This window comes from Pan paniscus, chromosome 6, assembly GCF_029289425.2.
Source record: "Pan paniscus chromosome 6, NHGRI_mPanPan1-v2.0_pri, whole genome shotgun sequence".
NCBI lineage: Eukaryota > Metazoa > Chordata > Mammalia > Primates > Hominidae > Pan > Pan paniscus.
Window position 1 is genome coordinate 102,851,559 of NC_073255.2, and position 24,777 is coordinate 102,876,335.

At 33.0% G+C, this 24,777-nt stretch overlaps 1 protein-coding gene across 2 annotated transcripts in view; it reads right to left on the reverse strand.

The window, feature by feature from the left end:
- Positions 1 to 24,777, reverse strand: part of SEMA3D (semaphorin 3D) — a 191,392-nt gene continuing 166,615 nt past the window's right edge. For both annotated transcript variants that reach the window (XM_034964345.4, XM_055114602.3), the window contains 6 exons: positions 24,676 to 24,764; positions 22,695 to 22,736; positions 19,506 to 19,663; positions 17,229 to 17,293; positions 11,261 to 11,400; positions 1 to 4,303 (listed from right to left, as the gene is read on the reverse strand). In XM_034964345.4, the coding sequence (XP_034820236.1) occupies positions 3,878 to 4,303; positions 11,261 to 11,400; positions 17,229 to 17,293; positions 19,506 to 19,663; positions 22,695 to 22,736; positions 24,676 to 24,764 (920 nt within the window). In that variant the 3' untranslated portion in view covers positions 1 to 3,877. The remainder of the gene's footprint in view (positions 4,304 to 11,260; positions 11,401 to 17,228; positions 17,294 to 19,505; positions 19,664 to 22,694; positions 22,737 to 24,675; positions 24,765 to 24,777) is intronic.

A 24,777-nucleotide genomic window follows, 5' to 3' on the forward strand; every position in this document is an offset into this window, starting at 1 on the left:
TAATGTTTGCATTTTATTATAATACAACCAAAATATACATTTAACAATTTTTAATTATTTCATACTACAAGACTACATTTCTTTTAAAATAGCAGAATTATAAATTCAAAATTGATTGCTAACCACTGGCAATACCACAATTAAATTACATGATTAACTATGGCATCTGACAGATTTTGCCCTTTCCCAAAAATCGTCTATCTCAAACACTTTCCATAAATACTTTATACTACAAAATATTTAAATGAGAGGTATAAGTCATGTGTATGATCCTGTCTTTGCACTCCTAATGTATGGAATCTGGGAATCGATTTTATTTTACCTGACTTGTAAGATGAATTATTTAAAATTGTGATCATTTACTATGATAAAAATACATCTCCTATAAAAACACTTCAAATATCTTTTTTTTTTTTTTTGGTTTGTTTCTAAATTATCCATTCCCAATAAGGTTAACCAATTCCAACATGTTTTCTAAGAAAAATGTGACATTCTAAAGGGAGGCTATTTCAGTTTTGATTTCCATTTGTATTATATAAATAAATATGAAGTATAACATTTAAGTTTAAGAAAATCAGTATTTAATGAATGCTCTTGTTTATTATTTTTTGGACAGCTGAATGATATCAAGTTGTTCTTGGAAATTTAATTATGATAATGAAAACAAGTGACTACTAATAACTTATTGTTTAGCTGAGTCTGTAAAATTCAGCAGGAACAAAACATACTAGAATATGAAGAACCAAAACATGAACCAAAAGCAAAATTCAAGAGTAAGACCATTTTGTAGCCAGCAATATTGTAAACAGCATTATTTTAGCCAACAGAATGATGAGACTTTATGAATTTTAATTCTTCCACTACTGTTGTGGCTTTTGCAAATTACTAAATTTCTCTGTGACTACTTTTCCATTTCTTAAGTAATTTGGTTGGTTTCCAAAAGTCAATAATGTGGATGTAGTGTTTTGAGCTCTTTGGAAAAAAGGACTCTACATAAATTAATTAGACAATTCATTTCTAAATAAAATCTTAAAATTTACAATAAGTTGAATGTAAATGAATGCAGACATGCAGGATTCTATTTAGCAGCATAAATTGCTGAAATGAAATTCAGAAAAGAACACACAAGGCAGACAAAGACAAAAGTATTAGAGACAAGAAAAATACGAAAACATGAGTAAACAGGCATTTTAAGGTCCCCTCCGCAGAGTCAATTTCTTAGCATATTTGAAACCATTAACTATACTTTTCTTTTTCATTATTTTAAGGCAAATTTGATAAAATAGTCAGTGGTGAGGAAGTATATAGTGTGTTTGTGGATTTAATATATTCATACTCTTTCTCTAAATGTTCTAGACAACTAAAAAGCTAAGAAAAAAACACATTTTAGATGTTCTTTATCTTTAAAAATACACATAAATATTTGTACTCTATGTTGTTTTTTATTGTGTGAAATTTTACTAATAATATTTTTAATATATTTTAACTAATTATCATAAATTAAGAGTATTGTATCCAAAGCAGCCAGAATATTAGATGTGGTCATAAAATAAGTTTCCAAATTTTGTCTGAATAACTAGGATTAGAAAGAAGTAACTAAAAAATGGTTTGGACATTCAAATTTGGATAGAAATAAAATTTATTTTTATAAGTCAATCCTAATGCTTGAGCTTCATGTAAATTTTCCAAAGTCATTCATATTTTGATCATTACTGTCGGACCCACAAATATTTGGAAATTTTTTTTAAATTAAAAATGTTCCCACTTAATTGCTTTGAGCTCGCTATGAGTTCCTGGAATATTTTGTCCAAGTAAATCTATAATTACAAACACTGTTGTTCTGCTATTCAGTTAGAAGTCTGATCATGCCACACTGTTCTTCTGAATTACTTTTTAAATGAGTGATTTGTTCTGGTTCACTTTTATTAAAATTATTCCTTAGCTGTTCCTTATAGTGAAACACCTACAAATATTCATCAATATAATATCAAAAGGGAGTACTCAATCTCATATATCAGTTTGACTACTTTGAGATAGGTAAGCAATGCAAATAAAATAAATATAACAGAGAGAGAATGCTCTCAACATAGAGCCACAGATCTTGCATTAAGTTGCCCTCTAATCACAGGGTTTTCTCACAGACTTTTCTTTCAAGATATGTAGAATGCATGAGAAACGAGCAATGTCTGTTATTTCATTTTCTGAAAAGCTGCCTTCCATGTGAGGAAGTGACTAATTTTTCATTTCACACTATAAAGGGCGTGAAAAGGCAAAACAGAAGAAGGCTAAGGGTTCTGTGTTACAAGAAGGAAAGGTGAGTTCTGCTTAAACAGACAGGAAACACACCATACATATTCAGAGGGAAAGTCAAATTGAAAACATTTGAAAGTACTAACAAAATATGAAAGATGTTTATGTTAATATTGTGAGTTTGGTTCTTTTTACATGTAGCAGGCTTATTTATTGTTAAATTACAAAAACAATACTACAATTACAACAGATTAACTCAGCAATGAGAAAAGGTTGAGTGAAGATGTCAAAGAGTTAATTTAACCCTTTCCGTTGTTAAAATTTTACACTTGTTCTGCTATTCAACAAATATATATCCCCACTCCCCAGAAATGTCATTTTCTTAATTCTCTGTGTGTTATATATTGTTTTCTCCTATTCACTCAAATATAATCACAAAATCCAATATACAGGAGAGAATAAAGGCAGTAAAAAGAAATAATATACAGAGTATGATAAATATTTTTTAAAAGAGAGAAAATATATACTGAAATATCATTGGTTATAAATAAAATATGTCTACTCTTCCTATGATTCTTCAGAAGAATTTATTTTTCCTCAGATTTTGCTAGCAGTTTGTTATAATCTAGATTTTTTTTAACAGATGAATTACAAATTGGCAGCTACTTATACTCTAGTGAAAAGAGCTCCATTACATTACTCTCACTTTATTTGTGATTGTTCTTCCTTTTCATGGGGATATGAGTTTTCCCCAAAGCCAGAATTTATGGCTGTCTTTCCTTCTGTCTTCTAACAAATCCCATCTGCATGCCTTCCCATCAGGATGCATTATACATCATTATGTTTTCCTTGTTTTATTAAAATATTTTCCCATATCTTATTAAAACATTTATTAAGCATTCTGTCCCTGTAGAGCTTAGCATATACTCTAAAAAACACATAACTAAGCACCAACTTCTCTCTGTGAACCTGTTACTCCTGACTAGTCAATAGAAATCCTGGGGGAAACATTAATGCCCTTCAGTAAATCAATGTTGTAGTACACTAAATTTAACCCCTGTGGCCAGAAAGAAATAATGCACCTCTCCAAATTCCTATACCATTTTCCAGGAGTGAATGGCTCACTGGGAAAGTTCCTGTTGATAATGGGAGTTGTCTTAATTTGTGTCTGACCTCTTATTCCCTACCACAAGGTAGCTGGTTCTCAATAGGAATGATATATCTGTTCATAAGAACATAGCACAACTGCATGGTAAATTCCATGCTTAAAGGACATTTGAGGGAATAAAGCACCTTATACACTATCAAATTCGGGGCTTGCTTAGCTCAACTATTTACATGACAATAAATTCCAAAACTCAAAACATAAAACATTTACAACTGTAAACCCCCTATTTTTAGGATAATTCTTATACTTTGCTGGTGCAAGATTTGTTCTTGGAAAACCGGTTCAAAAGAATTTTTTTGCCCTTTCTTATATTCATCACATATTGTCTTATTCAGATTATTGTCTTGTGCCTTAGCAAAACTCCATGGGAAGCATTTATGAATTATTATAAGGGATATACAAAACAGAAGGCAATGTTTTTATAGGTAAGGAATTCTTTTCTTTAAATTAAGTAGAAAACTACGTGGCCACAGCTCTAGGGAGCTCATCCAGGTCTCTGTGATGTCTTCGATTTCGTTTCTTCTTCATTTCCTGCATGTGCTTCCACTTTGGGCCCCCCTTGTTTCTCTGTCTCCGCTTCTCCCTGTGCCACATCTGTTCGCAGTACTGGTCGAGGCTGAAGTTTGGGCTGCTAAGGATTTGGATGTAGTCTTTGTATCTCAACCGTGACTCAGCCAATAGATCCTTGACCTGCCCCTCCTCATGCTCTGCCCTCTGGGTATTTTCCATCTGTTCATTCTCAATGACGTTCAAAGTCAGCTTCACTATGGTGTGGATGAAAGTGTGCTCCTGTGCTTTGCAGTAATACATCCCAGAATCCTTCTTCTGCAAACTTCGAATCAGTAGCCCATATTCCGTTTTGATGATTCTTTCATCAGGCTTCAACTGCAGAATTGGAAAAATGTAAGTAATAAATTAAACACAGAGAGAGCTAAGAGCAAATGAAAACAGGCTACATAGTTTTACTTAGATGAACATGAGAGACATATTCATTGTCTCTCTGTCTCTGTCATCAAGCATAATATTGTCAGCCATAGTTAAAAAGGGTAAAAAAAATTCAACTAAAGTAATAGCCCCCAAACTATATCCTTAATTTTTCACATTTGAATCTTAGTAAGTCTAACTGAACCTTTGGAATGCAGTTATTTTTTTTCTCTCAATATGCAGATAGGAATGAAAAACTGTGAAAAGTAATGAAAAACTGGAAACCATCAAGTGACCTTCTTTACAGAGATTTCATATACAAATCACTATATCAAGATCATAAATTAGCACCTGAAATGTGGAGCAAGAATGCAACATTTACAATTGTATAGAACACATTGTATAGAAAATGAGCTTCAGTACATGCTACTACCTATAATGTAGAATAGAACAATAATTCCAAGTGGAATTTACTGCTTTCCAGATATCACCAAATACGTTATGTGAGTAGCATATGAAAGCCATAAATGATGACGTCTTTAAAGTCAAACCCAAAGGTATGGGTATAGTCTTTTGGATGTTAGAGCTGTAATTGAGTAGGACCCTAGTCAGAAGATTAGCAACATTGAAAGCTGAATTTCTCTCTTTGCTGTGGATTGAATTTTCATACTGTATATATATGTGATACTTTATACTGTCATTTGTGGAAATATTTGCCATGCCTTTGTATGCTATGACATGGTAATGTGATTTCAAGTGTGAGAAAGCACAATGAACACAAAGAACTTCTACTGAAATGTGATGCTCTCCAGCCTTTGAAGCATTATTACTAAAAGACAATTCTAACATTAAGCTTGACTGGCCCATGATATGGTGTGAATAATGAACCTATCTTCAGTAAAACTAGAGGCATGTTTACCCACAAAAGAGCCCTGCTTAATGTGGAGTATTGTTGAGTGGCTCAGCATTAAGTGGAAAAACAACAACAACAACAACAGCAACAAAGAAGTTCTGGAAGATTTCCCAGTTTACACATCTGCCCCTGTATTGTAGACTTTTAGATGATGGAAATCAAGGAGGCATAAAGATGGCTAAATTAAATTTATTCACAGTGGGTGGATTGTACTCTGCATCTTTATGTGAAAAATATGTAGGAAAAAATCTCCCCAATTCTGGAAATATGAGAAAAGGAAAAGAAACATCTCTGGCTACCAGCCCAGTTAACTAACAAGTATATGGCAAGCCACCCTCTGTGCCAGAGAAGTGCAGCTGGCAGGGAACCATTTGAGGCCAAAGGCAGGTCACAGCTCAGATCCCTGGTTAATGAGGCTGAATGGTCTCCAGGCCTGCCTTTGCTCTGCACTGAATCCACACCATCAGAGTTTTGTTTGTTTGTTTCTCTTATGTTGCCTATTTGGTAAGCTGGATGTGGTATTCTTTTTCTTATGGATTTATTCTTAAAGCCCAGACATTTAGAAATGCTATTGTAATACAAACTAACTTTGAATTAATTTACATTCTCAGAAACCATAGAAGTCTCATGCCTAAAATAAATGTGAATTTGAATTGGGAGAGTTCTAAATGGCCAATCTTAAACATAAATGACAATCTCAAATTTAATACACTACGTATAATTGTTTTTTTCCCTTAGATAATTTCATTGTAATTTTTTAAAATTTAATACACTTTAGGTCTCAAAATGCTAGCTTCATAACCTAACCTTCTGGTCTCTACTCTGTTTCCTATGATGACTCATTTTTCTTCCCCCATTGGTCTCCCATCTATCAAGTTGGTGGCACAGCATATGGTGTGTTTGGGGGATTAAAAGCAAAGCTCTTTGAAGGTTAAAATGTGAAGTATTATTAGCAACATTACATCCTACTGCCATGCTGCTTGAGAGGTAATATTTTGAAGCCTTTATTACTGTAATTCTCTTAATAGAAAATGGCCTGAGGTTATTAGCATGACAATCAAAGTGGATATCTCCACTTCTAGTTCATCTCTAGATTTCCTTTACATAACTGGTACTCTTGCTTATGTTTAAATTACATTTAATGTGGCCTTTAGAGATTGTCACAGCTCTGACTAGGACTTTTTATTGTTCTCTTTAATCTTCTGACAGGAAGAAATTATGACTTGATCTCACCCATATTGTGTAACACTTCATCATTATTTTTGCTATTATCTTTTTGTATCCTGTTTATGTTGTACTTTGAGGTCTGGTTCCCTTCCATCCTTTCTCCTCTAGTTCTGTCCCCACAGGACTCAGGATTCCATAAACACCTGGCATTCCATTACACGGTCATGATCTTTCAACTTTCTTTTCTTCCGTGGAGTGCTGGATTTGTTCTTTGGTTTTTGACCTACAGATATCATACTTGATTTAATAAATTTTCAGCTTTCTAGGTCTAACTAATGTCTGTTAGATCATTTAACTATTATTTTTCTTGCTAAAATTTCAATAATATGCTTTCAGTAAACTGGCAGCTCTAATAAAAGACATTTTGAACAGATATATTTACAGAGAATTTTTGCAATTTAGAGATAAAAATCTGTGACCCAGAAACTAAGTAGTTGATTAACATTTGCCTACTTTACAGTCTCTTTCTCTGTAATGCTTTCATTCTTTGCTGAAATAGGATGCATTATGCAGACTGTATCTCAACAGTGAAATGTCAGCACAGTCAATTTAGAAAATTCAGCTCCTCAACAAAGAGATAATGTAATCTCTGGCCATTGATTTAAACTCTTGGAATTTTCTCCACTGTAGAAGTGATAAGTAAAAACTGCTCAACTTTACAAATTAAAACCACGTTTGAGCTGGGGTCGACTATCCATTTGCCTAATGTGAACAAGGATAATATAGCTGGCATTATTAAATGTAGATCTTCAGTGAAGGGCAATTCATCTAACATGAGAAGAGTAACATGGAAGGGACAAAGGACATTTAAGTATTAAGCAGCAGGTAAAGGTCAGGGACTTTATCTCTTATAATAGCAGCCTAATAGTAGTTCTTTTACAGATAATTCACCTGTCAGTTCTTTCATAGTACAACCACTGCACGTGCCTTGGAAGAGATCAGGGCTTCAAAAATATCCCCTTTCTCTAACAAACACAAAATATTACTAGAGGGAAATTAGGATTAAAAAATAAAGAAAGCTCCTTGTGTGAGAAAACAAATGTCTGCAAAACTGTTGCAAAAATTTTTCTGTATTTAAGAAATAGACTGAAAAGTTTTCTTATTTAATTTGGAAGAAAGGAAAATGAACTGGAATGGAATCATTTGTATACATGTTTTAAAATTTATCAGAGTTTACTTACATGACACTGTATATCATCCATCTATTAATATACCACAAAACTGACAATTAATATTTTTAAGTAAACATTAGAAAAAGGAAAACTTACTAAAGGGGATGCTGGAGCAATGAGCTCGTTATTAAAAAGAAAAAAATCAAATATACACATACCTAAATAACTACTAGATTAATTTACTATCTTTGGGTACATATAAATACAATATGCAAAATGTAAAAAAATCATAAAATAACTAGAAAAATATATAATTGCTGTCTCATTGGGGAAGGAGTCTTTAAGCATAACAGCATAGCAGTCTTTAAGCATATCACAGAACCATAAATCAACAGATTTGCCTATATAAAACATAAAATGTGTCGGAAAGTCAGAAATTGCCAGAAACAAAAGAAATGTAAAATAAAATAAATGTATAATATGTATAACATTAAATTATTAATATCTGTAATATATAAATGACTTATTACAATTATTATTAAATAAATATGCCAATATAAAGTAAGCAATGACAGACAAGACAATTCACCAAATACAACTGAAACCAACAACCAAGACACATAAGAAGGTAAGTTCACATTCACTAATATTCAAAGAAGTAGATATTAATGCAATACATTTTTTCATATTAAACTGATAAGGATTTTCTCAAATTGTGAACCATAATTTTGCCTCAGGGATTCATAACAGACACTAATACAGTGATTTTTATGTGAAATTAGCAATATGCTGTTGTTTATCAAAATCCATAAAGATAACAAATGTCTTTAACTTATTTATTTTACTTCTAAGATTTTTTTCCTAAGAAAATAGTTAGAAAGCAGAGAAAGACTCAGATATAACAAAGTTCATTATTATTATTTTAAGCAGGAACATGATCTAGTGAGAGAACACCTGGAATACCTATGGATAACTACGGCATCAGGGTAGGATGCGTGGGAGACAGAAAAAACATGGAAGTGACATTAAATGATAATGGCAAATGCTCACAGTGCAATGGTGAGTGAAAAAAAAAGCTGGAATAGACATCAAAATATTATTTATGCTTATCTACACTTAGTGGCCTCATAGTTCTTTTATGTGTTACTGTAATTTAAAAATCATTTATATTGCTTTTAGAATAAAAAGAACAAAAATAAAATAAGGCTTACAAGTGGAATAATGCAAGTATTTGAAGATTTTTAAAAATGTTATTAAAATGCACAGAGAAAATATAGTATGGCCTTGTTTACTTATTCAGATCCCAAAAGTTCAACAGAAGCCTGGGGACTGCCAATTGACTTGCTAGTTATAGCATAAACATCATCAATTTTAAGAACAGTTTTATAAGAAAGTCAGCAGATAACTGACTCATGACCTCCCGTACAGCACCCAACTGTGAAACAGCTCAGTAAGGAAATGTTCTCCTCCTGGCAGAGAATAACCTGGTGACAGCCTCTGTGCCACAGGAGATCATGGTCCCTCCCGCAGGCTGTTTTTGAGTGGAGGAAAGATTCCAAACTGTGACCTTATGGATAAGGAGCAGAAAGCATCCTGCTGGGAAAAATGCTTCAAGTATAATCTGGATATTGCCCTTTTCCTCAGCTCAGGAAGCAGTATTGCATACCCTGGACAATGTGAAACTCTCTATTTACAAAGATAAATGAAAATACCAGTTGAAATATTACAGCAAAGATACTTTTAAGTAAAATTCGATTAGTATTTCTGCTCCATTGAAATTCATGGAGCATGGTACCATTATGAATATATAATATACTTTTAAAAGGTAAATTAAAGTAATGCACAGAATTTTCAAGAAAATGAAAGATGTGAGTGCAAACAACCACAGGCAAATGTAAGTATCTAGAGCTGAGAGCTGAACTCAAGCAGAGGACCACATATTTTTAAAAATCAGATTAAATTTCCCATGAAGAAAAAAGCCATTTATTAAAGAATTATATTTAACTGAAAAGCAATTATCCAACTTTATTCGCTATGAAATTCAAAATATTGGTTTGTGACACTTAAGATTAAAACATTGCAATGTAACAAAAAATCTGCAAGTTAAAAAATTTCAGTATCGTTCTTTCAATATTTCTTGGATAGTAAGTAAATGCCTTATATTTTGAAATTAAATAATCATTTCTGTATCAAATAATATTTCAATATATAGGTAAAAAATGGGACCCTTAAAATAAATATTCAGTGTAACTATGAATCTGCCATAATCTTAGGACTTATAGACGTCAGGAATGATGACGAATCTAGTTTTATTGGCGAAATTTGACTTAACAAAGCATGAAGTTATTCCTTTATTTTTGTATTAAGTATGTAAAGAGTTAACATTTAGAAAAAGTTATTCTTGTAGCTGTTAGATGAAGAGAATTATATTAAATTCTTCATGTAACAGTAGAGCTATATCTTTAAATTAATTTCTTATGATAAAATTTGATTTTTTTACTTGAAGGTTTCTTAACCTCAGCAGCATTGACGTTTGGAGTGAGATTTTTCTTTTACTGTGAGGGACTGTGCATTGTAGGATTTTTAGAATCATCTCTGACCTCTACCCAGTACACACCAGGGGCACCCACTTGGCCACCCACCCACCCAGCTGTGATGTTCAAAAATGTCTCCAGACATCGCCCAATGTTGGCACTCTGGAAACAAAATTACTGGAGGTTGAGATCCACTGTTATGTACTAATGTTTGACTTAATTACATGTACTATTTTAAATGTTTATAGACTTTTCAATAAGGCTGATATTTTAGAGAAATTTGATCTATTTATATAAGAGAGAAACTCAGTTCTAGAGAAGTTATGATCTGCTCATGAATTCTCAGGAGTCAAGCCAAAGGTAGAACCAGTATTTTCCAAACACATGATTAGTACCCTTTCCTGATCCACATGTAAAATACCCTCACTAATAGGGTATCTGTAATTTTATATGCATATTTTACAGTTGTAAGAGCCTCTTTTTTGAAATTCTACATTCTCATATGCATTTTGCACTTAATTTTATAGTAACTTTTGAATTTATTTTGTTCACTTAGAAAATTGGGGGCTCAGGAACATTACCAAAGGTTTAAGGACCATGTTTCAACTCAAGATATGCAGTTCTGAATCCTGTGTTCATTCCATTATTCATTATAGTGTCCTTAGTTTAACATGTCTGGATACTTATCTAATTTGCTCATATAATTTGATAAACATAGATATTTCTGTTTTAATATAACCCTCAAAATGTTTCATTTCATGATCTAAATTAAACACAATGTGAACTAAAATGTAGTCACTGTGCTACTGTGGGAAGAAAAATACGGTGTTCTTGTTATTAGTCAGGGATTTGTTCCTAAATATAGGCAATTTATGAAATATGGAATTTGGAAAAAAAATGTAAATTTCTTTAAAAAAATCAGTCTGCTTTCAAATATATTTTACGAATACATTTGTGTGAAGTTGGCCTATTCTTATCTCAAAGCTATTGTTACCTTTGGTGTTAGTGAGTAAAACCTGTTATTTTTTTAATCAAATAATGATGAGAGTAGCATACAGAATTAAAAGTTGAACATCTCTCAATCGTACACTATTTCCCTCAAAGTGAGTATTCTTTGATGACAACAGCTTACCTCCTCTCGATGCTCATCCCCTGACCTCTGGATATACCATTTAATAGTTGCTTGTTGGGATTTAGGTATACATTCCAGAAAGGTTGAGTTAAATTCAATGCCAAAAATCACCTTTTCATCAGCAGTTTCATGACTAATGCCTGGAAAGCAAACATGGAATAAGAGATTAACCTTGACCTGATTTTAAAAGCAATGGGAAAACAGACTGATTCAGAACAGATGCCATGGGGAAAGAATCATATACATTATTAAAGAGAAAGGAAATTCATGTTATAATATTGTTACCTGAGACAAATATTACACAACAGATTGATTTTTAAAATTTGATCCCTGTATTGTAATTTTTATTCTTTGATCAATATATTAGCTATTTGCCCTTGATTTTAAAAAATAGTGTTCATAATATCAAACTCTATATATTGAGATTTTTTCTTTGAGCTGAATAAATCTTTTGCATCTTTTAGTGCTTTAATACTTTTTTGTTAATATAAAATATAAACAATTTTATAGATAGTTCTGGAGGAGCAGTTTGCTTTAATTTAAAGATAATTTCTATCATGAATTGGTCCACAGAGCTGATCAGATAACAGAAAATTTTGATATCAGAAAAGTAAGTTATAGTGATCTGCACCTGATAAAATTCTATGATGATGATGATGAGCCAGATGCACTAATACTCAATATCTGGGCCTTATCTGTATTAATCTACCATTTTTTTTCTTTTTTATACTGAGGGATTTTTTTTAACCCAATATACGTTTGCTATGAGATAGTTACTAGGATGCTTAAAGGAAGTGTCTCAGACACCTTATTCTCATAAATCAATGCACCATCTGAAATACATTCCATCTAGAGTAGCCAAAGGCTGTGTCCCTTGTGTGATCTAAGAGCTCTAGCTCAAATTTGATCAAATAAAAAATGACAACTGCTCAGCTTGGCCCAAATATGCACTATTTCATCATATATTCAGATATCTGAATTTTACAGATTGGCTTACTTAGCACTATAGACATCAACTAGAGTAAGGTTTAGGGGACCAAGTGAATCCTAAACCTAAGCATACAAACGAGCAGCAAATGCCATAATTGCACATATATTAGTTAGGCTTCTTTTCAAGAAACTTATTTTGAATTTATTTGTGTTTTATCAGCAAGGATTAAGTCAAGCATGCTGACACCATTATGAATTAACCTCATCTAACCTTCAAAATGTGTGGATTCCATTTAAAACCTGTAGTCTATCAACTATCTCCACCAATTCAACAGATTATAGCTGTGATTTTTACAGTTAATAAATTCCTAATGCACAGAAAGATCACTGGTGCCAGTCATGGAAAAGAAAGACATGCACCGTCTTATAATAACAGATACAATTTTCCTGAGAAAGGGATTTTGTCAACAAAGTAGGGGACGATGTAGGTTGATTGTTGGGATATGGGGCAAGGGTTCAGGAGAAATGCAATTAGACTGACTTAACCAAAGAATTGGTCAATTTAGTAAAAGATAAATTGGTGAAATCAACTGGAAAAGTAATAGTGAGCTCATTATCTGAACTCTTTTTTCAAATTAATAGAAATAATGTCTGACATCTCTGCATCAGTTTCACTGAAAATGAAAATGAATTTATTGTTACTTCCAATAATGTTTGTTTCACTTTTGAATTTTAAGTTTTCCACTTTAAAAGTTTTTAAACGTACATAGATGTATGCATATTATATACACATACACGCACACATACACACACTATCATACACAAAGGTTAAGCATCCTTAATTCAAAAATCTGAAATCCAAAATGCTCCAAAATCCAAGACATTTTCAGCACAGACATAAACCACAAGTGGAAAATTCTACTTGATAGTTGCAGTCAAAAGGCAGGGACACAACACACAGTTTATGTGTGAATAAGTGTAAGAAAATGATTGCTTATTGGTAACATATAAATTCAGAGTCAGGAATGATGGTGATGCCATGCAACCACAGATTGTCCACATTGGTGGCTGAGAAAATAACACCTTTACTTTCTTATGGTACAATGTACACAAACTTTGTTTCATGTACAATATTATTAAAAATACTATACAGAATTACCTGAAGCCTATGCGTATAAGGTGTATATGAAATATAAATAAATTTTGTGTTCAGATTTGGGTCCTATTCCAAGATATTTCATTATGTATATGCAAATATTCCAAAATCTGATAAAATGTGGAATCCAAAAACCTTTTGGTCCCAGGCATTTCAGATAAGGAATATTCAACTTGTTTTGTTCTATCATGACCTAAATTTTAAATGTGTAAAAGTTATATACAATAGTGTTTTGAAATAGTTAAAATAGCTTCTTATTACATGTAAGATAGTTGTGGAGTATTTTTTTTCCTCTAGATTGCAGTCAAAAAAATTTTTATAGTAAAATGCCTAGAATACCTCTTTATAATAAATATATAGCTTGTCATTAAAGTGCAAGATTGATCTGTTTAATGTTGTTGAACTATTTTTCTGCATGTATTGCTGATTTTATGTCATTGATAATCATGCAATTTTGTAGCTTTTAACAATTAAAGCAATAATGAAAGAAAATAAAGAAGAAAAGAAACATCTTTGCCCATTATTCAAGACTTGACTTTCTAATAAAATGCAGCACACATTTATGGTGGATTAGAAACAAGTCATTTAATTTGTAAATATCATTACAATCTCTACTAACTCCCACAATTGATTATTTGCCTCTAGTGTTTCATACTCCAATCAATTTTCTATACAGGTGTCAATCACTTTTATTTAAAAAAAACAACTTTTCTGAGCAATATGAAATAGCTCCTAGCACCTATAAAGTAAAAAATAAAATTAATAGAATCACATAGACCCTTTCACAAACTTTACCCAATCTATGTGAGGTCTTTCTGATTTTAATTATTGTTACTTCATTTACTTTATAAAATCTAACTTTCTCCTGAAGGTATAGCTCAAATGCTATCCATCTGAATATCCTTCCATTTACCTGTCTATTACACAACTGTTATTGTGTGCCTAACATACTAACATCATTTTAGGTGCTAGGATAATATGACAGGACGAATATGAAATTCACTGCCCTCTAGAAACTTACATTCTAGTGACATAGACAAAGTAATCAAGTAAATGAATAAAAAAGGAATATCTGCTGCAAAACAATAAAGGAGATCAGAAAATACCGAGGGCAAAAAAAATGTATTTTAGATGAGATGATCAGGAAAGGTGTCTCTGAAGAATTAACGTTTAACCATAAGATAAATTGATATAAAAAGATGGAGCTAAGTAAACATCTGAAAAACGAGTTCCTCAGGTACAGAGGACAATGAATGCAAACATACATAAGGCAGCAACCCATTGACGCTTTTGAAAAAGAGAAAGCTACTAAGTGAATCTAGCAACAGTGATGTGAGAGAGGGTCAGAGTATATACTAGCGATCAGGTCAAGAAGCATCTTACATGCCATAGGAAAGCTTTCCGGTTTTTCACCAATTGTTCTAAGAAGCTATTGAAAAATGTTAAGTAAGGGAGTGACATGCCCTGACTGAAGTTTTTAAAAAGATGACTCTGGCTAGTAAGTGGGTTATACAACTAAGTGGGGTACAGACAGAAGTGGTGCAAGTGTGGAGGCAGAGAGATCAGTGAAGTAGCTACTGAAGAGCTACTGTGGACTCAGTTAGGCTGGCATCTATGGGTATGATGAGAAGTAGGAAAGCTTGGCCATGAGCCAGAAGGACTAATTGAGAGGTTGGTGATAGGATGGGAAAGAAAGAAAATAATATAAAAGTGACTTCTAGCTGCTTTTTGACATAAGTAGCTGGGTGAATTGTGTGCAATTTATTAATATAGGAAAGTCTGCTGAACAAATAAGTCTTGAAGAAGATAACAAGAATTCTTTCTCAGACATAAGTTTGAAATGCTAATTAGGCTTTCAAGTGGAGCTCTTTAGTAGGCATGCAAGTGTCTGTGTCTGGTACGTAAGGGTGAGTTCAGAATTGGACTATGAATTTGGGAGTGAAATAGCCTCTGATAGTGTTGAAATAGACAATATTAGGGAGTGAGTAGACAGAGAATGGAAAAGTGGCTTGGGACACTCCAATATTTAAAAGGTGAGATGAAAAGGAAAGTTAAGAACACTCAGAAGGCAGTCTGAAAGGTAAGAGGTAAACCAGAAGGATATGGTACAAGGGCACATAGGTATGCTGGAATACCATTTCTCTGAAAACAAAACAACAAATAACCTAATTTGTAGCGTTTGCTGATTTTGCTGTTGTAAATACTCCCACCATGTCTGATTCAAGCTTTCAGTGGTTTAAAATCAGCTCACAAAATTTCAAAATTTTAAGCAACCAACTTATATGAGGCCACATGAACTGGCTCCAGCACACAAATGCATGGAAGTCAAAAGAAAGTGTTTCAAAGAAGAGGGAGTTAGAGCTTAAGTAAAAATGAGAACCGAAAATTGGCGGTTGGATTTGGCAAGGAGGAAATTGCCGGTGACCTTGACAAGAATAGATTGGATAGACTGATGATGATGATTATTAGAAAAGACTGTGTGCAGTGGGTTATAGCATGAATAGGGTATGGTAAAGTGAAGACAAAAATTGTGAGTGCCTAAGGCGGCAACTACGTTTTGTATCAGTTTCTTTGTAAAATTTATCATTTGACATAGCATTTATTTTACTTGTTTTGGTATTTATTGTCTGCTCTCTCCCCCAACACACTCTTGAATATAAATATCGTGAATGCACAGATTATTTTGTTGTTTTCTTTGTTGTTCATTGCTGTATCCTCAATACCTATAATCATCCCCGATAAATTTCATATTCATATGTAGATAATTGCATATGTATCGCACAGTAATGATTGCTAACTAAAACAACGGACATCACAATGAATCACCTACACATTAGAACAAGAAGCCAAGCACACTAATCTGGACCAAGGCTTATTTTTCAGAAGAATTAAGTTATAAGTTAAAAATAACTGTTTTGTTTTTAAATCAAGCAAACACTACCAGACCACCAGTTATAGATTATGAAATTTGGGTTATTTACATCACTGGTAGGGTGTTTAGTAACATTGTGATAAATGTGCTCTTCTTCCACCTGTTCATGTGTGTGCGCGTGTGTGTGTGTTTGGTGTGTGTGTGTGTGCATGTATTTTCGATCTTAAGGCAGAGCTTGAGAGTGTAAAGTAGCTGAAGCTCTGGAATACATACTTTTATAGATTTTTTTCTCTGTTCTCAGACTCACTCACCAGGCCTCCTCTCTTTTCCCCCACACTGGCCTTCTCCTTCTTTCAAGATCTTCTATTCTGTGATTAATTTTTCTAAACAATACAGCCTTTTGGTGATCTCTCTTTCACTAAACTCCCCTATCACTAATTATGCCTTATGACACTTCCCAAAAGATTCATAAGCTCTCTAAGGAGTTTCTTAGTCACATAGTATACCCAGGACAATTACATGCACATGGAAGTCGCTTAATAAATATTTATTGATTAAGTGAATATATGATTTGATAGGTGAATATAAATAAAGTATAGACTACCTAAAAACTTCTTTCTAATAAGACCTACACTTTTACCAGACTTCTGGGAGGTCTATTTGAGTTTACTCTAAATGTCCAAATGTTTTCTGTTATATCCTGTTTTATCTCTAATAGCAGTTTTCAAACTTTATAAGGATGGATAAGGTAGTAAAAAAGAAACAAAAGCTACAGTTTAGGAATTTTAAAAGACATATGAAACAAATAATGATATAACAAAGGATTATTCAATTAGGCACGTAGACAGGGGTTGATTTATAAAATTTCCTGTTGCTCTTCCAGAACACATGCATTACACAAAATGGAGATATTCCTATATAATAGATGGTTTAAGTCATATAATAAAAAGATACAAAGAGTGGGCTTAGCATTTTAAATGGGAGAAAAAGCATATCAGAGCTGTACTTACTGTCTTCGATGTCCCAGCACTGGGTGATTGGGTCGCCATATTTTACATCTTGGCGTCTAGCTCTCCTGCGGAAAGGGGATTAAACTTATTAGAACTTCAAGCATGATTACCATCATATAGAAAGGCTACATCTAATACTAATAACAGTGGCAGATGCAGTACTATGCTTGTCTTACAGTTCAACTTAAATGCAAGTCAATATTCCAATCAATCTAACATTGATTTAAAAAACTACTGGTAATGAGGTCCAAATAGAAGAAATCCTTTTCAGACAATGAGATGACATGAATTTTATTTAACTACGCTTCTATTTCTCTATTTTTTTCACAAATTATTCAACAAAAAAGGTTAAATAAAAATACAACCTAGGTTTTATATAATTAAAATGAGGATAGCTACTCTCTTTAGGAACTCTCTTTTTCGTCAGTCATTGAGAAATAATAATATATAAAAGCATTCAGTCAGTGGCTAGGAACATATACACAAATACAAAACACCTTGTCATATAAAGATTCATTATTGCATAGATTTAATTAAGCAACAAACTAAATACTGTAACTTGAAATAGAATTATAAATTCAGTATGGTATAAAAGACTACCTGTTATTTCTATCTGCTGATGAGTAGCTCAAATTGTTTTTCTCATAGTTATGATCATAATAATAATGATAAACAATGGCTTTTGTATTACATCACATATTTTCCTTAAAAGAAAGGAGTAATTATTTTATTTAAAAAAATCCCTGCTACATCTAAGCAGGTCTTACACTCTTACAGCATACTTTCATTTGCTTTGGCTATTTTATTTTGTCACTTCAGAGTTCAGAAAAGTACCAGTAAATGTTCTGTGATATCTATAGTGTTCCTTGAGGGTAATGCTGAACAGATGACAACAGATGACAAGATTCATCCATTATACACATCTTTTGGCTCACATGACATTATGTTAGGTAAGGGAAAACATCACAGTGGCATGTCTGAAAGATCAGAGATACAGTCTTGGGAAATACAAGAAGAAAAAATTATGATGGTATAAGGTACATAGGTCAAGAATGTTTTTAAATCTTGGCTTCTTAAGGAACAGGGTCAATTCATCAAACTGAAGGTTTATTACCAACTAATGAGCATTCTTGTTTTTCAGCTTCTAGGAAAGCATTCCCCAAAGACTATAATGAGCAAGTTCTTGGCCAAAAACCATAACAAAATGTGGGTGACTTTTAACTTTTAATTTCTAATAATCATATGTACCCATTTCAATTTAATTCATGGATTTCAGGGAATATAAAATGTTTTCTAATTTTAAGTAATATTTGCTGTTGAACTATACATTCAATTTGTAATTTCCTAGAATTTAGAATTTGAGAAATCAATAAAATTCCAAAAAGAAAAAAGTGTACTTGTGGTAATGAGACTAGCATGTGCCTGTTAGTTTAAAAACAGACCTAAAAATAAATTTGCTTACGTTTCACATACAGGAAAATATACTTCGAATACTTTAGAAAATAATGTTACTATAATCAACATTTTAAAATAATTAACATAGTATATTTAGCTAGCATCAGGCATATCGATGGGCATTCATATTGTTTCCAGTTATTTTGCTATAAAAATAATGCTGAAATAAACATTCTTGAACATATAACTTTGTTGTACTTTTGCACATGTGCATATAGAACAAATTCCTAGTTTGGAATTGTTGGCTCAAAATAGCATTATTTCTAAGAGCACATAAAGCAATGAACTACAAACAGCAAGGAAACCGTTTGTTGTTTAATTATATGAGTGGCAGAAATTGACCAAGTTATAATTATTAGAGTAAAAATAAAATTATACTAAGTCACTAGGCTGCACTGTGGGTTTCATACAATCTGTGCTTGTACAATCATATATATTTATATATTATTTGCAAAACAGTAGGCATCAGTATATACATATTTAGAAATAAGAAATAAGGAAGGAACAATTATAAAAAAGGCAAAATAGTGAATAAAAACAAACCTTTAATAGTGCTTGACATAAATGAAAGAAAAGAATATATAGAATTTATTAAAATTGTTTGAAGTTCCATATTTCAGAATTTCAGAGCATCTGTTTTACCCTCCTTCAAAATTAAGTTTTATGTAAAAATATAAAAGAACATTTTGATTTTAATATTCCTTCCATAGGACATGTTAGTAATATATTTTCTCTTTAACTTAAACTATAAGACAAGGCATTAATGTGAGATATTCAGCTTGTAGAAAGGAAGGCTTTATATTAACTCCATGTGCCTCTTACCTTTTAGAAGTAGGAGCATATCGAGAGCATGCATTTCCATCCCAGGCACAGTAGGGGTCTCTGGCAAGACAACAGTCTGCGCAAGCTTTCCCATAAGTGTCGCATCTGTGCAAGGAGAGCTGAACCAATCCATCTCGGGAACCAATGTACAATTGTTGCTGCAAATCGGGCAAAACAAATGAATTAGAAGCATCTTTCAGACTAGTCTTAAGAATTTCCTTTTCTTGAATATAACATAATACATATAAATCTGTTTCTCTGGGTGTCCTGCCCATTGTAAACACTTGTACAGAAACATAATGAGGAGTAAAATAAGTCAATCATTTCTATCCTGGTTAGATGGTAGTTTGAAGATTTTGATGCTGAAATGGACAGCATTCTACAAGCTTGGCAGTAATTTCAGAAGGTCAAAAACCAGCTGCTAGACAGGAATTAAGATGTCAAATTCTTTCTCAATACTAGAAAATGTACTTTGAGAGATTATGTCCAGCACAGATGCTATAGGCAAAGCTCACGGTCTTCCCAAGACTTCCCATGGCTCCTTATATAAGAGACGACTGAAAATAAATTTATAAAGCATTCCCCTGATTTCAATTAATCATTTCATTTGTTATTAAAGTACTGATCCTTGAAAGAATGTGAGTTATTAGTGGGAGAGAAAATATTTGTTATCACTCTGAAGAAAGTATTAAACAGGCTTGAGGGATGCTATATCACAAATGAAAGGCTGCATGATACTGAAAAACCCAGCAAACAAAATCACATTTTCAATATAAGTCCTGAAAGTAATGCATTGCTTCCCTTATACATTCTTTTGAGTATCTGTGGTAGTAGCGGTGGAGGGGGAGGGGTGATACAAGTGAATAAGCCACAATCTGTGCCTTCAAAGAACTCATGGTCCACTCTAGTGGACCATTTCAAGAATTAGAGGGGGGATATCCATGTTAGAAATAGGTATTGGCATAATAACATAGTACTCAACTTACAGAAATGGGTCTTACACCTCTAGCACCCATTAAACTGTCAGTTAAGACTTCCTAGTTGCTAAATGCAATGAACACTGTTTAGTATTTGTTTTACTGAAATTCTCTATACTGTTTGACACTAATGACTATATGTTCCTTGAAACTTTCTCTGCTTTCTATTCTCCCTCTTCATTTCGGATTAAGACATTTGTCTCCTTTGTGATTCCTTTTTTTTTTTTGCATTAAATGTTGGGTTTCCGTCTTTTTACTTCTTATTTATTTACCTTTTATATTGTACAAAAGACTTAGATATATCTTGAAAACAATATAAGTATAAACGTAATAACCCCCCCTAAATCTACTCCTCCTGCCCTACCTTGGAGAGTAGCACTCTCATCCACCAAGTCATCCAAGACAGAAATCTGGGAGTTGTCTTTGAATCTTCTTTCTCTCACACTCAGTCTGTCATCACTTCATTTCCATTCTCTCATACAGAATTTTCTAATCTATTTCCTCCCCTCCCTTGCTACAGCCACTAACTTTGTTTCAGTCCTTATCACTTCTTTCCTGGATTACTTGTAAGTGTCCTATTTCTGCTGGCTTTGATTTTGTTTTCCAACAACCCCCATCTCTACCCCAGTACCCAGTCTATCTTCCACACTGCCACACCAGACTGATCTTTCTAAAAAGAAAATCTTATTATAACACCCTCCTTCTTAATCATAAATGTATTTTTGTTTGTTTGTTTTCCTTTTCAATGGCTTTTTTTTTTTTTTGAGCCAGGTTCTCACTATGTTGCCCAGACTGGACTTGAGCTCCTGGGCTCAAGGTATCCTCCCATTCTAGGCTCCTGAGTAGCTGCACTACAGGTGAGCATTATCCAAGCATCCAGGGGTTTTCATTGTTTTTAAGATATGCTGCTAAACTTCTTAGGAGGATATATAAAGATATATAAAGATGTGCCTAATCTTGTTCTGTCTTACTTCTCCAGATTCATTTCTAGCCTTCCTGCCCTTTGAACACACATATGATCCATACTCTAATTGTACACAAACTTATTACAATAAGCTATAGTCTCTCACTCTTCACACTTTGGCAAAGATTCTCCCCTTCTGGTTGGCATATGCTCCTCCATTCCATTCTCCTTTTAATATATCTGGTTAACTATGACATCCTTCATAATTCAAGCTGTATGTCTCTTCTTTCAGTTATCTTTCCCTGTTCCTTCTGGCTCCCTTTAGGCCACTTTCTTGTCTCTGTCTTTCTAGACTCTATTATTACTGTGCAGTGTAAGTGTCTTCCTTTGACACTCAGCTATACTGTGAGCTTCTGGAGGTTAATGGCGAGCTATGTTATTCATTCATTCATGTACCCTCCAAGCACCTTAGGCCTTTAAGAAATAAATGATAAGTGAATGAACAAATAAATGACAAAGCCCTGAAGAAGAAAACTATTTAGATAATTTCCTAAAAAAATCACTCTGCCATACGAACAGTAATAGATTAAGTCAATTTTAGCAACACCTTGATGTTGAACATGTCATATGGCTTTCTTAAATCTTGGGGGTGCAAATAGAAATAATAGTGCAGTTTGAATCTCTTGAAACAATTGTAATTTGGAATATCATATCAGAGAGTTATGAAATAATGTTAAAGATTATTACTATTATTATAATTAGTTACCATTTACTTTACACTTATGTGCCTGCTGTCTGTTTAGAATGTTGTATGAAGCATCCTCTTTAAACTCCCAACAAACTCTGGAGGTGGATATTGTTTTTCTAACTTTACTGTTGAGGAAATTGATTCTGAGAGTTCGATATTATGTGATATGTGGAAGGTTGGCTGTTGGGCTGCCACCACAGTTCATATTCTAACTCCTAGACCCCCAGATTAAAAACCCTTTGTAATGGTTAGGGTTGATATTCTACATGAATGTCTAATGGGCTTGATAGAACGACATTCTCATGAGCCTAGGAAAGTGAGTTCAGTTTTTAAGATCCAAAGGAAGGGGAGAATGCATCATTCAATTGATGAAATTTGGCTCAATTTCTCCCAAGGCAAGGCTGAAACAATGGTCTCTAATGAATTACAAGAGAAACAAATAATGTTTTAAATTTCTTAAAATTTAACTTCCAATTTCAATGGATTTTTTTTCAAATAAAGTTTGATTCAAGCAGCCCATTGCTTTTGTGATTAACTTTCATACAAAAGTTAAAAAGTACCTGCTTCAGAGACAATTCCATGTTCAAGATGATTGATGAGTGCTGAAAATAGAAGTTAAATGTCAATAAAGATAATCATTAACAGGTTTTTATATTAAACAATATGTTGTTTTATCTGATGCCATATATCACTGAAGTAAACATCAAGTCTGTTACATAAGGAAATAAAGTTCTTATTGTTTGCTATTTTCTTCCAAAATGTAGTGATTGTACCTTAACAAAAATGATAAAAAGTTATTTTGTAGTATCTTATTAAAGATAAGTGACTTAAATGTATAGGAAAATACTCTGCATTGAAAATTGTTCCCAGTTACTCACAAGTGTTCTTCTTCTAAATCTGCTTATCTTAACTGCTTCCATATAAGTCAAACTAGTGTTGACAAGAACATCTCCATAATTATTTATTACCTCTTTCTGCTCTTACTTAGATCAGTGTTTCAAAAAGTTGTTTAAGTAGCAGAGTTTTGAAAAGTTATAGTGCTCCTTGTGGATGACCATATTCTTTACGGAACACTACACAATACTGGTGCACATGATTTCATGATATGAACTAAGGCTAGTTTTGTTTGTAAAAAAATATGGCTCAGTGCATGCAAGATAAAATCAGAAACATGAACACAAAAGCTAACAAACTAAAAAGGACAAGATGGCTTAAAAAATTTTCCATCTACCTATCATCTGTCTACTATTTATTCATTTAGCACCAGCTCATATTTACTAATTGACAAGCAGTATTAGATGTTAAAGATTTAAAGAAATATATGAAAGAAAAAATTTCAGTGAGAAAGTTCTATCAAATAGCATTTTTGTTATCAATTTTAAAGACATGGCCAAACTTATCAAATTATATACATACAATATGTTCAGTTTTTTGTTTGTATCTCAATTATACCTCAATAAAGCTGTTTTTACAATAAGAAAAGAAAACAAAAACTGGTCATTTATGTAATTTTAACAGCAGAATCCAAGTAATTCTTCTTGACCACTGTCTAACACCATTGAACGAGACTTGTTCTAATGTGCTTATGTGTGTTATAGGCACTGTATTTTTGGCCTCTGGGTTCACACTTATGCTTGACATCTGGCCTTCCCCTAGGAACCACCCAAGATTTTGTTTTGGTAGACACCAGATAGCAGGTCTTGTTCTTGTTAACTCCCTGACCACTATTATCATCACAACGTAAACAGGATCCTGTGGAACTCAGCATGTTAATTAACTTGAGCCCCTCACAGAGGAAGGCTTTATTCTCTTTTAAAGCATTATTTACATGGAAACAATCCATTTTAATAAACTGTCTCCATAAAAATGTTATAATAAACAAAGCATATTGTTAAAAAAGTTTTTCTGAGAAAAAAAGTATTTCAAATGTTACAATCAGCAAATAATTGTAAACTTAATTTTACTGAGGATTTACAAAGCATGCCACAATTGAGAGTTATTGTTAAAAGTCAAAGACATTCTCCAAATCTGGAGAACTATTCTTCTAGATCTACTAACTCTTTTTGCCGGTTGAGAGGAGTTTAGCATACATGAAGACTTACTATGATGCAACCTATATATTTTTTTAATTTCCTTACAGAAAAGCAGGGACACATGATTTATACACTGGTCTATTTTTCTCAAATTCAATTGGGGAAAAATTGAAAAGTAAAATTTATAAAGTAGAAAAGCATCTGGATAGTAAAAGAGACCCCAGGCTTTCATTTAATGTGGCAATTTGTCTGACTATATGCTTAGAGAATGCAGTAATGAGAGGCAATCCCGGGAGCCCTGAATTCAGCGGTATTCTACAGAGGAAGGTGAGTCCCATTCCTAGTTGCTTATAAAACTTTTTCCACTGCTTTGGGAAAAGAAAACTAAGAAAGCTAATTTCAAAGGCTTCTTCAGGTAACCTGATGATGTATTAAAACAAGGGTGCCCTATAACAAGCGCTACTCAGTTTCAACATCTTTTCTCCTGGCACTCTGGACTGAGTCTTACCTTGAATATCTGCAACTCCTCCAGCACTACCTCTTCCATATTCCACTTTTCCTTTGAAATGCTGACAACTTTGAGGACAGTTCCAATGTCTGAAAAAATGCA